The sequence below is a fragment of the Micrasema longulum genome, unplaced genomic scaffold (assembly GCF_059751315.1).
Source record: "Micrasema longulum isolate JH-2025_06_02 unplaced genomic scaffold, ASM5975131v1 h1tg003078l, whole genome shotgun sequence".
NCBI lineage: Eukaryota > Metazoa > Arthropoda > Insecta > Trichoptera > Brachycentridae > Micrasema > Micrasema longulum.
In genome coordinates this window covers 104,738-120,151 of record NW_028280179.1, presented here as the reverse complement: position 1 = coordinate 120,151, position 15,414 = coordinate 104,738, and the positions used below count along the sequence as shown (strand labels likewise).

The 15,414-nt window shown below is 32.9% G+C and overlaps 2 protein-coding genes across 2 annotated transcripts; one reads left to right on the top strand and one right to left on the bottom strand.

The window, feature by feature from the left end:
• Nucleotides 1–8: 8 nt before the first annotated feature.
• Nucleotides 9–5,998, bottom strand: l(2)k14505 (ATP synthase mitochondrial F1 complex assembly factor 2 homolog l(2)k14505). The gene is made up of 6 exons (XM_088241796.1): nt 5,767–5,998; nt 5,465–5,658; nt 2,429–2,539; nt 1,062–1,242; nt 699–814; nt 9–226 (listed from the first exon to the last, which is right to left on the bottom strand). The coding sequence occupies exons 1-6, from the start codon at nt 5,843–5,845 to the stop codon at nt 74–76; spliced, it is 834 nt and encodes a 277-aa protein (XP_088097922.1). The 5' UTR covers nt 5,846–5,998; the 3' UTR covers nt 9–73.
• Nucleotides 5,999–9,242: 3,244 nt separating this feature from the next.
• LOC148271133 (dnaJ homolog subfamily A member 2-like) lies at nt 9,243–10,991 on the top strand. Its single transcript, XM_088241790.1, has 2 exons — nt 9,243–9,325; nt 9,548–10,991. The coding sequence occupies exons 1-2, from the start codon at nt 9,257–9,259 to the stop codon at nt 10,703–10,705; spliced, it is 1,227 nt and encodes a 408-aa protein (XP_088097916.1). The 5' UTR covers nt 9,243–9,256; the 3' UTR covers nt 10,706–10,991.
• The last annotated feature ends 4,423 nt before the right edge of the window (nt 10,992–15,414 follow it).

Below are 15,414 nucleotides of genomic sequence, written 5' to 3'. Positions count from 1 at the left end.
TAAAAAACTTTTTCTATTTATCTACATAATTTATTTTAGATTAATTATATAAGCAATTTCAGTGATGAAATTTTTAATTTAAATTGTATTCGTTAGATGTGTTCTTGAAAATTTTTTTAGATTCGAAAGAATTAAAATGTACAAATAAAACAGCCGCAGACAGCCGGGCTTGTAACTCCTGTTGACTAAGGTCATGAGCCCATTCTACACGCCCCCAATAGCGTAACTGAAAAAAAACTTTTGTTTAGTGGCAATTATTTAGCCCAATTAAATTAAATATACATGTTTTTAAAAATAACAATCCCATAATTTATTACACAATAATTGTATAGTTTACCTACAGTGTTTTAAATTTCATTATCATCGGTAAAAAAATGAATCATGCTAATATACATACTTATGAAATTAAATTTTAATTGGACAATTTTCAGTTTGAACTTGCCCAAAATAAAACATGGTTAAACTTTGAAGTTAACCGATTTGAAACTGGATAAGATCTATGGTAGTATACAAAAAAATATGCATTAAAATACATATGTACGTGTTTTTTCCTGAATCAATTTAATTTTTAACTATCTAATTTAATTATTGCCAACAATAATTAAATACTGATTTTAATTAATAACACATTATTATTTGTGAATGAAAAAAGTATTATAATGTGTACAGTATAATATTTCATTATACTTCTTTAATACCTGGTGCTCTTCTTCCAATCTTGATAAGAAAACAGCTTCTTCAGGTGTAATAAATCTTTCGATGCAAGCCAGCATCAGAATAACAGATTTCAATGTATCGACCCCATATGTTAAACCTAAAAATATAACACCAACATTATTATTAAGAAACCTTTTGGTTTTCCATCAATTAATAATTTTCAAATAAATTTTATTTACTAAAATAGTTTACTACAAATTGAAGTTATGTAAAAATATAAACCTCTCTGAATTTTGACACCCTTGCCCTGAAGAATGATGAAAAGCATGCTTAGAACTAATTCCACAAGTTAGACAATAATTAACTACAATACTAGTGTTTTATTGATGAGAAACATTAATTACCATTCACTGCTTGCATATTATAAGACAGAAAGTGTTTAGCGAGGATAGCTCTAGTTTCTTCACTTATGTTTGGGGCTTCGAAACCTCTGGTCTTCTTAATATCTACACTGAATCTATCACAAAACCATTGAATAACTGGATCCCACTTATTTTTTTGAGTATCGTATAAAGCATCGTCCTCCTGAAAATAAGACAAATTAACAAATGCAATTATTTTTGCTTCTGTGAATTTTTTCAGAACAGATGCTCTGTTTTGAAATACGTTCTCAGCCATACTTTAGAGTTGTTTTCCGAAGTATGTATATATTATTCCCAATATTATTGATAACTTTAAAGATATCATATAAACACAAAGTGAACCTAACAGAGTTGAAACCAAGCATATTTCAGATAAATAGAAAAGAAAAAAAAGATAAAATGTATAATAAGTAGTATGTAAGACTTAAACTAAGTTAAATATTAAGAATATGTGTATTATGTTTTATTTGTTTAAACACTATATACATATACAGTTTACAAACATATAAAGGCAGGCATATTTCTTCTGCCTACTCAAAACGAGAAAGTAAGTAGTATATTATAGGTATCTTTTAATTTTATTATAAAACAAAACAATTTTTTTTTTTAAAGAAACAAATTAACTAAAAGTCTACAAAAATATGAGCTAATGCGAGAAAACATCATACTGGATTCTTACCTTGTATTATTAAAAGTATTCACCTCTTCGTAAGAGTCTATTATGCACTCGGTATGAAAGTGGAAATAATGTATTGCAATGTGTGAAAAATAAAATTGGTCCCAACTATTTCATCGAATTTAGTATGATCACTTTAATGCTCCTTTAAATCAAGTCTGACTATACAATTTTTACACAACACACTTTGACACAAGTCCCAACACCATGCGACTAAAGTCCCATGTTGAGTTAGGATGAAAAATACAGTTAAAAAACATCAAAGTTAAAAAATAACACATAGCTCATTGATTTACATAAAAAGAACAAATCAAAGAATTGAAAAATTATTAAGGAGATTCCAACTCAAATCCCTTCCCCCAAGGAAAATCCAGTCCTGAACCCTACCTCTTGAAAATTTATTTATCCTTGAAAGTTTAATATGCTCTTTTTTAAAATATTGAACACTCTTGGTTTCCTCTGAGCAAAAGTCATCTGGGTATTGAATAATTAATATTCTGAGAAAATCTAGTACAAACATTTTTCTGAGACCTCTCATTATTGTTTGACCAGAGGTGCATCAAAGATTCTTTTAGGTACATCGCACATCTAGCACCTTCACAAACTAGAGCAATGAATTAAAAATGTATGTTATACAAAAAAAAAACACATTCGGTTGTAATTAAATACTTACATTTGATTGAAATAGAAGAGTATCCGTTGTTATATAGTTTATTAAATAGTTTGCCATGTCATATTTACTTAAATTGTTAGGATTATCCAAAGATGTGTTGCACAGTGAACTCTGAAAACAAATTTATTAGAACATATTACAACAGAGATGAAGAACATTTAAGAGAAGGTAATATAGAAGTCTAGGCATCCGCAGGGCTTATGACCTGTGAATGGCTGGTTTAAGTGGCCACTTTACACTGTGTAACATTCACCATTCTGCCCATATTTGAACATCTATATTCCTTCAATTCTTTCATCTGTTGATATTTGTGAAGTTAAAGAGCTGAAACCTTTATTTAAGCGGGTGAGATTCATCTAATTGAATTATTTCCCCTACATACTAGGCAACGCCTGAAAATTATTATTAGTTATTTTTTCAATTTCTACACTTCTTCATGGACCAGTTTTATTAGCCAAATTTATTAGAATAAAATAAATAAAACAACTTTATTTTTAACCACTATTTTTTTTTCTCCCACCAGTTTCAAAGCAAACAAGCTTCTTCGTCAAGGTTTACGTAACTAATTAATTATCTCCCATTTAATTTTTTTCCATGTTTACTAAATACTACACGTGGAGCCAATAAATCAAGTCTTTTTTGCCCTAAAAGGGTGGTAATTTGATATAAATATTTTCAAAGCTACACAGGAGTGGACTAAAAGAAATATTGTGTATTTGGTTATTAATTATTTTTTTCTTAATATGAATCGCTTTTTTAATTTCTAATATTAATATTTTATTTTCAACATGAAGTACTTTTAATCCAGTATCTTTATTGAAGTTATGATTATTTTTAATCAGATGGTTTGCGAATTCAGACAAATTTTTGTTATTTAAGCACATTAAGTATTCTTTTACTCTAATATTAAAGTTTCTTTTAGTTTTTCCAATGTAGATTAAATCGCAATCATTACAATTTAATTGGTATTTGCCAGATTTATTATATTTATGGACTTCGGCTTCGTGATTTTTTAACAATGTTTATGGAAGGGCCCCCAGAATAATAAAGTGGAGACCATGGGCAAACAAAAGAAGTGTTGGAAGGCCGGAGAAAAGATGGGTTGACGACATTTCCTCAATTGTCGGTAAAACGTGGATTATGAAAGCGGGTGATAGGAAGGAATGGAGACGTTTGGAAGAGGCCTTTATCCAGCAGTGCAGAGAATAAGGCTGAAGAAGAAGAAGTTTCTACATTATTAGTTGTGTAGAATGCAGGTTTAATGTTCGATGGTAGGGAATTAGATAATTGTAACTACAAAGTTAGTGCTTCAAATATAAAATTTATATTTAAATTTATTAGAATTCAAAGAAAAATGGTGATTTAAAAAAAATATATATTTGGATTGTACTATAACTTTATAAGAGCTCACTATAAATAACACCTTAATAAATATACACTGGAATCTCGTTTTTCATGGTTCACATCAACTGACTTGGCATATAAAATATGATAGTGATAGTAAATAAGGTATTTTGATGTCATGTTATAATTCAAGTACAATCATAGACCTGTTAATACACATAGACACGCCCTGAGCTCTCAAAGGTGACACTTAACTCATGCCCAACGCTGTTGAGTTTTTTTTCATCCCACAGCCGGGTGTGACATAGGCTAGGTTCATTCATTTTTATAGACAAATGAATACTGGTGGGCGTGCCAATAGAACAATCAACTTTTTAAATTACAGATATATATTATCAACATTATCTTGAAATATTCGATCTATTCTTATTCTTATTCTGAAGAATAGGGGTCAGTACTATATAAGCTCCCGATGTCATTGCGACCTGTGTAGATTGTGACGGGTCTTTGTAAATTAGCTCTCGCCCTCCAAACCCAGGAGCCTGGCTAAGTTGAGGGTGAGTATTCTCATATTGCTAAATCTCCCCCTCCGAGCCCAGATCCTTAAAAGTATTGGACGATTAAGTAGAGGGTGAGTGCTTTAACATTATAAGGTTTAAACCAGTGGCCATCAGAAGATGCAGCGGCTTCTTTTGTTTTATAAAACATCACATTAGCATAGAATGTGTACAGGTGTTTCATCGTCTGCACTGCAGAACCTGCATCTAAAAATTTCAGAAAGGTTCATTCTAGCAAGGTGTTTATTCAATCTGCCCTGTAAGGGTTCTAGGCCATTTGACCTAACAGACTTTTCCACCTTTGAACAAAGCGTGTCAAACCCGTTCAGATAAACATAGTAAAAAGAATGGTTTAAGTTTTCATCGGTAACTATTTGTATCTGAGTGATAAACAAAACTTTAAATAATGAATATTCAAATACAAGTATTATTTTTTGTAAGTGTCAAACTACGACTAGCAGCACAATAGCGAAGCTCTCCTTATTAACAGGGGTGCATTGGTAGGAATATTTTTTTAACATTATTTAAGCATTCCCTTATATCCAGTAAAAAGAGATAAATAAATAGAAATTATAAGGAATTTAAGAAAGGAATCTGATTGGGATCGAAAATATAATATGATGTTTGTAAACATTTCCATATAAACTTTTTTCAAATATCAAAAACGGGAGGATACCCATTTTTGGTAGTATATGCAGTCTTTCCGAATGCAGCCCTGGTGTAAATAAACAAACTCGATAACTGTGGATACGTTTTCGTGTCACTAGTCTATGGGTATTAATAGGTTGATTGGTATACAAGGAAACCTATCCAGCATTGTTCTTTTATAGTATACTTTTTAGCACAGTACTGTGTGGAACTTATCCCCTGTGTAAAAAAAGGTTTCAGTGTATATACTAATTATGTTTATAAAATACTTTCAAAATGCGTGAACATTATTGCTAACAAAGTAAAGTCTGGTGTTGAAAATGTTATTATCCAGGTTTGATGTTAAATAACCATTTTTATCAAGAGAGCCTGCTACTGCGCAGTTTCAACACATGGAATATCATCCACTTTATTTTTGATGAATTTACAAATACTGTTTCCAAAGTAATGAGTGCAAGTTACCACTAATTTTTTTAAAAACACTAACCAAATGCATGGATTCCTGTTGAATTTTATCAGTTTGAGCATCCCACTCAGCAGCGACAGCAATGGCCAGAGGTTCACTTTCCAAATAGAAACTTTTTCCCAAAGGTGTTTTGACCTTCCGTTGATCTAAAGTAACTTCATATCTACCATCGCTGCAGAGAATTCCGGTTTTCTTGTAAAATCTTTTTCGAGTAGCTGAAATTATAAAAATATATTACTTTGTTTTAAAAGCAGACACAAGTCCTTTTTCGACTATAACAACATTTGGTCATACTTTAGCCTCAATTAATCTAAATAACCTACCAAACCCCCTCGCATAATTCAATCCAGGATTCGTTGCGCATTTTGAAATAAATGAATTACTGAATTTCAAAATCGACATATTAAATAATGCTAAACGATCGATTTAACGACCCAGTAAATTCTTACTGTAATAACGTTATAAAATACGCGCAACATAACCTTACTATTCTGACTTTTGACAGTTTTTTTGGGAAGACCATAGAACAAGCTATTTTTAGTATTTCCATAGAATATAAATCAATATGGATAGCGTTCTACTAATCAATTTCTTGGGTGCTGTACACGTTATTGTCTTTGGTAGGGGAATGGAGGACAATATTACTACTGAAAAGAGATGTTGATATAGGAAAAAAAAATAAACGAAAATAGCTGTCTGAAAATCATATTTTATGATAATTCACATAAAAGAACGAATAATCTTCATACGTACGCCTTCTAAGCGAAAAGGATAACATCCAGTAAACGGGACATCGTGTGATAATGCTCAAGATGCCTTACAAGACTCAAGATTCTCTCGCTTATTTGCCATACGGAAGAAGATTAAGGGATTTGAAGTGTTTCTGTTTAATCGCTGATGCGATAAATCATAAACAAAATTAATCTTTAAAAAAAACCTGCTGTTTATTCAGCGTTGCCCACTCTACTGATTTTGGAAGCAATCTACTGAATCCGGTTGAAATTCCATTGATTTTGAAACATTTTACCTTTCAATATCTTTCTCAATCTGATTACGTTTATATTTGGTTAAAATCACTTATTTTTTAATTTAGTTATGATTTTTAAATTCAAAACTCTTGTCATTTTTTTGTAAAATTTAAATGGCGGTTACATTAAAACTACCCGAGAGCTTCATAGCTGCAAAACGTGTTGCAATCTAGCTCACATATATTACTAAAATTTTACATTATTAGAAATGGGGAACTAGAATCCCAACCAAATATGCTCTCTATATCTATACATGTTGGTATGGTTATTGTACAGCGCTCTTGTGATGATTTTCACAAAAATGGAGCTATAAGAAAAAATAATTCGGACGGGTTACTGCGTTTTTACGTCCGGATGAGTGACTGAGGTCACATTTGATCATGGGTTCAATGAAGATACATAAGAATTACTTTATATAAATAAAAACGACTCGAGCACAAAAAAAAATGTTTTAGTAGTATACCATTACGCATTTTAAATCTACAGGATGTAATTATAACTATTTTTTTTTAAAGTTGGATGAGAGGGTTGTGTATATATTAAAAAAATACAATGGGTTAAGAAAATTTTTAAATTATTATATTAATTTACTAAAATACTTAATAATTTTTTAAAATGTTGAATTTTACTAATTATAGTTCTTTCAAGAACAAGGGGCAATTTAAATTTGAAAAAATGTATTTTTTCATCGTCAATTACTCTAGAACTAGAATGTGAATATTGTTTTAAGTATAAAATAACAAGATTTATTGTTTATAAATAAGCGTGTATGCATATTTTTTCCAATATAATATGTACTGTGCATTTTAATTACACCCTTTTTAAATATTATTATTATGAACACAAAATATTAAATATTAGCTTGTTTAAAAAAATACTCGTAAATATATGACATTTTCTTAAGTACCTAATTGTTTTTTTTCAGCTCTAATCCAACGGAGCGCGCGGTAAGAAGCATGTATAGATAAAATAATATTATTAATCAAATAAGGGCAATGCGATATATTTATAAATTTAATAATAAAATCCTAATTCTATGGGCCTCGGTATAACGAAAGCCACCCCCATAGGTAACAAAATAAAGTTTTTATTGGGAAGGTGGCATTTCGTGTTGCATATACCAAGGTTTCTACACTATTCATTATTCAAGAGGCCGCAGGAAGGGCTGCTGAGTCTATACGACGTCCGTAACACATCCTGTACATATTATGTGTATTTAGCATTAGTAACTAATAAAGCAGTGGTTGTCTTTGTCACGCTCATAAGCGCGTCTGAGCGCGAGAGAGACAGAGATTTTTTTTTCATAATGCGTATGCCGTGCGACGTCATAACATGGGCTTATTCACGGATACTACACAATGCGTATGTGTAAGTATAGTGTACGCGCCAGCTCATAAAAATCCACCAGTGCACCTCTATTATTTATATTTTAAAACGTACAATAAAATAACAAAAACATCACATAAACTTTAAATTTGTGAAGCAGTTGAATTATTATTTCCAAAGTTTTCCATAATCACCACTGACAGCAGCAAATCGTGGTTTAACAATTAGATTTAATTTAAAATCTAGGTGCGTTGATATTCCTCAATATTATATATTTTATAAAAAAAATGAAAACAGAATGATGCTGACGTTTTACCAAAAAAAACTTCCCTTGTTTGTTTAAAAAAGTTATTGAATTAGATGTTTATTAAACAATTATCAGCAAAGTATCATGTATTTTTATATTCTGTATTTATTAAAAAAATAATTTATTCATTGTATTACATGTCACAAATTACGTCATCTACCAATATACCACATTACTTGTTATCCGAATATCTTTCATAAAATAAATCGATGAACCTCCTTATACCTCAGCGGCTATAAATCAACTTTTGGAAAATTCTAAATAAAACATCAAAATAAATTAATTTAAAAGATATTTTATGTGATTGCTTAATGCGATGCATGTTCTATTTTTTTTTAAAACGGCTTATTTAAAAAATGCTGTTTGATGTTGTTTTTTTTTTTGTTGTTGAAGCAACATCGTTTTTATCTCAAATTTTTTCTTGTACAAATTGGTTATTGATCAATTCTGTTTATATTTTTTTAAGTTCAAACTGTTCCCTATTATGATTTGTAATAATTGTGTCATAGAAAGATTTATGTTTAAATTAATTCTTTATTTTTTTACAATAAATTTATGTTACATTTTTAGATTTATGTAAAATATTTCAACGTCATTATTACTTCCAGCGTTTAATTTTTAATTGTAATTTTAATAGTTATAATTTATCATTAGTATAAGATTATGTTTGTTATTATTTTGTTGTAATTTTTCTAGTTATTAAGTTCTATCTTCCTTCTAATTTTACTGTGAGTTTCTCCTTTCTGTTAAATAGGCACTATCAGGTTTTGGTGAGTTTTTCTGTTAGTGCCTTTTTCAATTTATGTTGAATTTTGTGTTGGTTTGGATATGTGTTTATTATTACAATTGATATTTTGATGTTATTCTTGTACTTATATTTTTGTTGTCTTTTGTTTGTATCTATATTGTTATTCCTTTCTGTTTATGTTTTTCTTATGTTTATAAATGTAACTTGTTTTTGGCCGATGTTATCAAGTTTTGGTAGTAGGCCCTAATAAAGGAAAAAAAAAAGAAAAAGCAACATCGAAGGGAAATTATCTCTGGTATAATAATAGAGTCAAATATGGAGTACAACATCGAACATCCTTTGTGAATATTCTATGACTTTTATTAGGAAAGATTTATACAATTTCATTTCAATTTAAATCAAAGATGGCTGACGATAGGCTGTACGAAGTCCTAGGTGTCAGCAGATACGCTAGTGAAAATGAAATAAAAAAGGTGAGCTTATAAAAATTACGATATTTGCAGTGAGTAATTGTATTACATTTAATAATGTGCCTTTGACGTGGTTGCGACTAATTTTCTTCGTAAGTTAAATCCATGTTTCAATGTCATTTTAGATTTTGTCATTATTCATGTTAATTATAATAATACACGTGTTGTTTCTGCGATATTGCTCTATCTCGTTTAAGTTTCTGAGATATTTTAATTTATTTGCAGAACTATAGGAAATTAGCTAAAGAATTCCACCCTGACAAGAATCCGGAGGCTGGAGATAAGTTTAAGGAAATATCTTACGCTTATGAGGTATTATCAGACCATAAAAAACGGAAACTTTACGATACACACGGACTAAAAGGATTACAAGGTGCCAGCGACGTAGGGTTTTCTCCTAACGATGTATTCTCCCATTTGTTCGGGGATGGATTGTTTGGAATGGGAGGAATGGGGGGAATGGGCGGTCCAAGCATGCGAAGAAGGGCGAAAGGTCCGGACACTGCCCACCCCCTGAAGGTCTCTCTGGAAGACTTGTACAATGGGAAAACTACTCGACTGGAACTTAGCAAGAATGTTATATGCGTTCAGTGTAGCGGAAAAGGTGGTAAGCCTGGTTCTCTTCAAACATGTAAAGACTGTAAAGGATGCGGAATGAGAATCAGCTTTAAAGCTATCCGGCCCGGTCTATCACAGCAGCTACAGAGGCCGTGCACTGAGTGCATGGGACAAGGAAAGATCATCAACGAGAAGGATCGCTGCGTTACCTGCAAAGGCAGTTGTGTCGTCAACCAAACCAAGATTCTCGAGGTCAACATTTCCAAGGGTATGAGGGATAATCAGAAGATCTACTTCCGAGGCGAAGGGGACCAGCAACCCGACGTGGAGCCCGGAGACGTTATAATCATTCTACAACAGAAGAAGCACGACGTGTTCGAGCGCACAGCGGACGACCTGCTGATGAAGCGCAGCATCACACTGACGGAGGCGCTGTGTGGTTTCAGCATGGTAGTGCAGCAGCTGGATGGCCGGGAGTTGCTCGTGAAGCACCTTCCCGGGCAGGTCATTCAACCCGGAGATATAAAAGGCGTGCTGGATGAGGGGATGCCCGTGTTTAACTATCCATTCAAGAAGGGGCACCTGTACATAAATTTTTTAATTACATTTCCCGAAAATCACTTTGCAACAGAGGAAGTGCTGCGCCAGCTGGAGACGTGCTTCCCTCCGCGCCCTGCCTTCGTCATGCCCACGGGGGAGGACACGGAGGAGGTTGACTTGTCGGAGTACAGCCCCGAGCAGGAGAGGCTGCGCGAGGAGGCCTACAGTATGGATGAGGAGGACCATATGCACGGGGGGCCAGGATTGCAGTGCGCTCACCAGTAAACATTTGCGAACAATTATATATTCCCAACGCACTTACTGATGCGCTATTAATTTTATGTCATACCTTTTATTCCAGACTCGAGGTATGTTATTAAGCGCTTTATATTTGCAATATTACAAATATGGTTTTGTAATGACGTGATGAGACTTGATGTTGAAATTGCACCTAGTGCTATTAAAATAGTACACAATGTTCATCAATGTAATTTGGGAATCTGTCAGTACCTACAATTTACCTACCTTTGTAAAGAAATTCTACAATACTAATAAAAAACTTTACCATAAATTGTTTCTTTTATTATTACCCTTAAGTTTTGATTGGGTATCAATTAAAAATATTGTGAACTATTACTGCTAAAATAAAAAAGTTTCATCATTAAAATGAACTGCTAACGCTAACCGATTATAGAATTACTACTGAATTTTGACAAAGGAATAGTTTGTAGTTCTAAAGCTGGTTTGCATTAGTTATTTTTAGTAATTTAAAACAAAATTATCAATAGAATTCTAAGAATGCAACATTTAGTATTGAATGTTTGAGGCATTTAAAACTTGTAATTTTTTTAATATTTAGTAGGGGTAATGGTCCTTAATAATTTTAGCAAAATCAAGTTTCGCAAGCAGTCACTTTTTAAAAAGCCAGTTTCGATTCCCGCCATGGTTGACTAGAAATATTTATTTAGAAAGGTGTTTTTTCACTAGAATATTTCATAGTCCCTGGACTGGTATCTGAGGCAAAAAACTGATCATCTTACCTTCATGTAACAAAAATGATCAAGATACACTGCGATTGGTGTACCAATGCAGAGCCCTATGCACCATTAGGTGCGGAAAGGGAATGATGATGATGAAGTTCGTAAAAATTATTTTTGCGCAAAATTTACTATTTTATGATATAATTTGATTTTTAAATTGCCAACAAATTCAAAACATTAAATTTAAATTCTCCGAAGAACAAAGTTATTTAATTTTTTTAATTAATTATATGATAAACCCTGAGGGCTCTTACAATATACAGTTAAAAGTACATAATGCATTATAGAAAATAACAAAAATTAAATAATAACTATTACACTAAACAATTAATTAATTAACAAGTAATTAATTCTGAAAAAGGAAATAAAGCGAAGATGAGAAACACACTAAAAAGAGGAGAATTGAGGGGACGGCCATTCAATGGATAGGATAGCTGATTTGATTGCAGCAGGAGTTATGTGGAGCAAATCCAACAGCTCAGCATAATTATAAGCAGTTCTGTGGATGCCAGGGAAGAATGGTGGGTGAAGTTTGTCCTATTTTGCTCACACTGGAACATGTGCCAGTTTGGTGGTCCTTGTGGGTACACAAAGTTTATCAGGGACAGTAGTTTTGGGCAATCTATTAGGGCGTACTATTTTTGGTGATATCTTAGGATACACTTTAAATGCGTAAACTTAAGAACTAAATAGATGAAGCAGTACAACTCGTATTTCTTCTCATATTTGCTTTTTCTAACTTGTTAATGCCAATTTTAAGACAGGTTGCATGTAAGTACTTGTTCACCCAATAGTACTTTTGAGATATATGACATTAACCAATTTTATTACTGAAATGCATAAATTTTTCCTAATTTCTATCTCTTCATCCAACCTTCCATAGTCCTTTTAGGTCAAACCACACTGGAGCACGGTATATAGCAGGAAATATTAATTTTACTGTTTTGGATTAAACAAACTGCACTACAGCTGCGCTACGCTGTGCGTCACTGTGCCACTGAAGTGGAGCAATGCTGTAGTGCTGTTTGACCTATATAGTGAAACTGCATACTTAACTCATTTTCTCAATTTTAGTTTCATGTACCACTTTACCTAAATGCTACAGAATTTATACAATATAATATATTGGCCCTCTTCAAAGTAATCTTCATTGGAGTCTTTGGAAACATTTGTGGTTTCCCACATTCGATATAGCATTCAGAACCACTTTCGATTCCTATGGGTTTCCAAAATGTGTTACCCAAAGCAGTTTCTATGTCGGTTGAAAGCAAAGACAAGAAGACATCAGGTAGCTGTTGGATGGTTTTTGTCATAGAATTATAATAGTCCAGAAATAGCATACGCGCATCAAACTGAAGCTGACTAAACTACTCATAAATGAGTAGTTTTGCATTTTGGCCATAAGTTACTCTGTAGACGTCGCTTAGTACGCAACTGCCGATTTAAATTCAACTATGCCGTATTGTGTCGTTTTTGAGTGTCGAAATACTGCTGGGATTTAATGGAAATAGGGTGGAATCACATTTCATGTGTGTGTGCAAATTCACAAATAATATTTTGCCAAAAATTCATAAATAATGGTGGAATGAGGAAGTTAAGTGTTTTTTTGTTTGTTAATAGACAATTACTAAACGAAAAAAAAAAAAAATTATACGTTGTATTATCAACACTACGTTTTTTTTTAAATTTTGTATTTCTGAAATAGCTCCGCGTGTGACATCGGAGGTTCATTTTCGCTTATTCTCATTCAGTTCTTCCCATTGGCCCAGAAACAACAAGCAGACCGGAAGTCTTCCACAGCTCTCATATCATAGGTTGATTCATATGAACCTGTCGCGTCATTCAAAGTAGTGCATTTTTATTATTTTTTTGTAAATTTTCAAGAAACTTTGCAGTACAATTTAATGCTCTAATTTTTAACCCGCGCAAAAAAACATTTATTGTATCCAATTTCCCGTAGGGCTGAAGTTCCCCATTATGAGATGTGCATTAACTTGGTGCAAGATCCATGAGTTAGCTCTTCACAAATCTGATCTTAGCACTCCGCAAAAAATCAAAGGTATTAAAAAAGATTGATGCATTTAAAACAGCATAAATGTCATAGTAAAAGGCTAAAATTTGGTGGGAATGTTGATGACAGTCTTACCAACCTAGCTAATAAAAAATAATTCAAATTAGTCAAATGGGAGACCTACATGATAACAATTCATGAAACTTTTAAATCAAAGTGGTATGTATTGTCATTGATCAAAAAATGTAGACTCTTAGTTCCCTATTTAGCTAGGTTGACTAATATCACGGTACAAATGCTAATAAACAACAATTTAGGTGTTTGTTAATTAGCCTCGTTCACTCTTACATTCATAATTTAACATCATACCTTCATCATTACAGGCGCCCAGTGAATACCATTTCACCGCGGACATCTGCCTTCACTTCTTCATAGTGGATAGGTCCCTTGTACTGGGTATGTATAACGCATGTCTCAGAGTGAGACACTTTCCAGCTCAATGGAAAATAGCGAGGGTCATTGTCATTCCCGAACCGGGAAAGGACGACCTTCACGACATCAAGTCCTACAGGCCGATCGGACTCACCTTGGTATTTGGTAAAGTACTCGAAAAGGAAAATAAGAAGCAGGACCCTTCAACTCTGGAACAATCGTTATTTGAGTTAACCTACCGGAAGTATTACTAAAAAGTTTTTTCCTGCAATTTTCCATGCCTATGATTTCAGCAGAATGCAGAAAGCTGGCTTCGAGCTCACCCAGATTCTCATGGGTCACAGTGGGTTCATGAGCTACCTGCTTCGCTTCAAGCTCTCAGAGATCGACAGCTGCCCATGCGACGATGAAACTCCTCAAAATGTCCCTCACCTGTTGAAGAATTGCCCCTTTTTCAGCTTTCAAAAACAACAGCTGGAGGCGCGATGCAGAAGCCTGAGTGAAGATCTTTGCGACATCCCATCGGTGATAGGTAATAAAGAACTCACACGAGAGGTAGTATCATACATGATCAATATAGTGCAGGCAATTGGTAAAATAAACCAAAGTAGGGAACAAAATGACAAACACTCTTCTAGTGGATCGAAAGGCCTGTTGACAACTGTCAACAGGCCGGCTTCTCCTGAAGAGTTTTAAGTGGTTCCCTCTCTACATGAGCAAATGCTGAGAAGTTCCTGATTGGACCACATTAGAATATCCTTCCCGATCCCAACAGTTTAGCTAAAATAAAGTAATATAATAGCAGAAAAATCCTCTTTTTGAAATATAAACCTGCCATAATATAAGCCCGCCAATGTACAAATAACATTATGTACAAAAAGTTAAATAAATAAATATATAAAGCAAGGTAAAAAATAATGCAACGCCCATGTACAAAAAAACATTATAGCTTAAAATAGTTCAGCTCATAGTAATTATCAAGTAAAGGAATTTATGGTAGGACAATGTGATAACCATACGAAGATATGGTTGATATAAATTATTATCAAACTAGTAGGCAGTCAGCTATCGCAGACTGTTACATGGTAGAAAATTCAGGCCTCAGTCAATTGGGACCTCGGATACTTGGAAATTTCAGCCTTTAGGTTTCACAATATATTTTTTGTTGTGCAATATATTTATAAGGCAACACATTCACCAGCGCAGATTTGACAGCCCTATAGATGGGTTTATAACCTTAAATTGACAACACAACACACGAAACACAAAAAACAGTACACAACGAGGCCGACTAATCTTCACTCAATTTCTTTTAGCAAAAAAATTCACCCGTGAATAGAAACTAAATAAATAAAACTAAAAAATAAAATAATAAATGAGTATCCAACCACCCTAATTTTACCGGACCGAGTGGATTGCGCAATACATGTGAAACGGGCCCGTGCATGACAGACACAATCAATGATTTTTAGAATAATAATAAATAATAAGACAGTAAACTTTTTTACTAA